The sequence below is a fragment of the Camellia sinensis genome, chromosome 7, assembly GCF_055761805.1.
Source record: "Camellia sinensis isolate YWXY chromosome 7, ASM5576180v1, whole genome shotgun sequence".
Lineage (NCBI taxonomy): Eukaryota > Viridiplantae > Streptophyta > Magnoliopsida > Ericales > Theaceae > Camellia > Camellia sinensis.
Genome location: NC_138967.1, coordinates 6,742,335 through 6,744,438, shown reverse-complemented (window position 1 = coordinate 6,744,438; position 2,104 = coordinate 6,742,335). Strand labels below are relative to the sequence as shown.

Below are 2,104 nucleotides of genomic sequence, written 5' to 3'. Positions count from 1 at the left end.
TCTTGTTGCACCTGGACCGCCATTTGATTAAGCATTTCCGTTATGTCATCATGGTTGCTTCCATCCCAGGGATTCATCTCGTCTTCGTTCATGCAAAACCTACAAAAGTGGCAGCCTTTCATTCAGTTGGCACGTGAATCATTGACTTAAATTATATTGAAGTTTGCAATTAAAAAATTCCGAGAATGTTTTTAATCAAAGCAATGCCGTCACAAATGTCATATGGAACGCATGCTCATATGAATTGCACAAAAAATCAAGATGTTCAACTTATGCTTTACAGGGGGGTCATGGTGGTAACAACCACAAAAGTAGCCAGCAAACTACACTAACAAATGAACTTCAGACATATAGACATTCACAAGCGTGCAAGTAAAACGTAATTCCCTGTCTCAAACGTAGGCACACAAAATATTAAAACACAAACATTCCATTCATTTCCCAAAAACGAAGCACAACCATGCTTCTGGTCCATCAACCCATACACTTACCTAAAACCTGTTGCTGTCCGTAGCTAGCAAGAAAAAAACAAAAACGACATAATGAAAACATTCACACAGCACCATCCTATTTTAGTACATTACCAACAATACCATAAGTCAACATTTTAAAAAGGAAGACAAGGAGATGTATCTTAAACACTCGTAACACCGCTACATCACATCCGGCGACCCCCAAACAGGTTTGCAAAAGGCGCCGACGCAGTACACTAGAGCTGCTTCTGTGTAAGCCATCCAATGATGTGGTCGTCATCAGGCTGGCACATCATGATCTCCCGGTAATCGGCGTTATCCATAAGTGTGGAGGCGAAGTGGAATAACGGCGTACCAATCATGGATGGAATACTGCTCAGCTTATGCATGCACTCGGAAATAGTGTACAGCGATTCGTTGCCTGTGAGGTGCCTAACCGTGACCTGCTGATTCTTCGAACGAACCACATCTGTCATTCTGTTCATGCTTTTTGCAATAACGGACGCACCACTTGTTGCCTTCTTCGACTTTGAAACACTTGTTGATGGCGTCTTTTTCCTTTTTGGCTTTTCAATCGGAACATGCTCGAGTGAAGAATCGGAATCCACGTCCTGTACTCCTGCGGGTATCGGATCAGCAAATGGCTGCGCTCCTAAACTACGCACTGAATCAGATGAGGCCTCATCAGCTTCAGGGAGGATCTCTCCCGGGGTCCAATGGTGCTTCCCAGTAGCTGATGCCCCCATGAAAACCGTCTCTATCAAGTCACGGTGTTCCAAAGTTTTTTTCCTGAACTTCGTACACACCTTGTTGATCTGCAGAAATGTAGATGTATAAAAGAGGCAGACATTATATTTCTTATAAATAAATTGTATTGCAGTTAAATGAAGAACTAAAAAATGTACTTGTAAATGACAGATATGAAACTTGTTTGTACATGTACTTACTGATTCCATCTTGTCCCACCACTCGTCAGGTGCCTGAAACAAACCGGTGTCATAGTCAAAGCCTATCCCGGACACTCCCTTACTTGAATCCATCAACTTTGTCCACGCTTGCCACTCTTTTTTCGAGCTCATGTACTTATTCTTCAACTGTTTTAGTCCATGTTTTTTTCCAGTTTTTTTCTCAAATTTCCTTGACAACGACTTGTACCCTGCCTGGCTGAGGACTAAGAATGGGCGATTTCCTTTACTAATCTCATTTGCGATCAACTGGAGGAAAACTCGGACTGAGTTACTGTCCCATGAGGCCTTGTGGCTTAACTGATTTTGTGTCTCTTCAAGGCTGCTTGACTTGTCACTGACAATGCCTTTGCTTTTCGAGTGGTTACGCGGCGAAGTACGTGTGGAAGCCATTACTAATGTACGATTACAAAAAATTACCATCACAAATTTGGTTGTTACATACACACGCATAAGCCATGACACATTATTAACAACAAACAGACATATATGATGCTAAAGTTAAATTTGCATATACCCATTGGAAATTACTAACGTACGTAAACAGGTTCCATGGAAGTTAATAGTGGCCACAAAAAATATGATAGTTAGTATTACGGCTCCCATATGCGACAACATACTACCAACATACTACGAACGTACTAACTACATACTAACAACATACTG

The 2,104-nt window shown here is 41.5% G+C and overlaps 1 protein-coding gene across 1 annotated transcript; it reads right to left on the bottom strand.

Annotated features, from left to right (window-relative positions):
* Positions 1–709: 709 nt before the first annotated feature.
* LOC145795579 (L10-interacting MYB domain-containing protein-like) lies at positions 710–1,831 on the bottom strand. The gene is made up of 2 exons (XM_082880401.1): positions 1,421–1,831; positions 710–1,288 (listed from the first exon to the last, which is right to left on the bottom strand). Exons 1-2 carry the CDS (start codon positions 1,829–1,831, stop codon positions 710–712), a joined length of 990 nt encoding a protein of 329 aa, XP_082736527.1.
* Between the last annotated feature and the right edge of the window lie 273 nt (positions 1,832–2,104).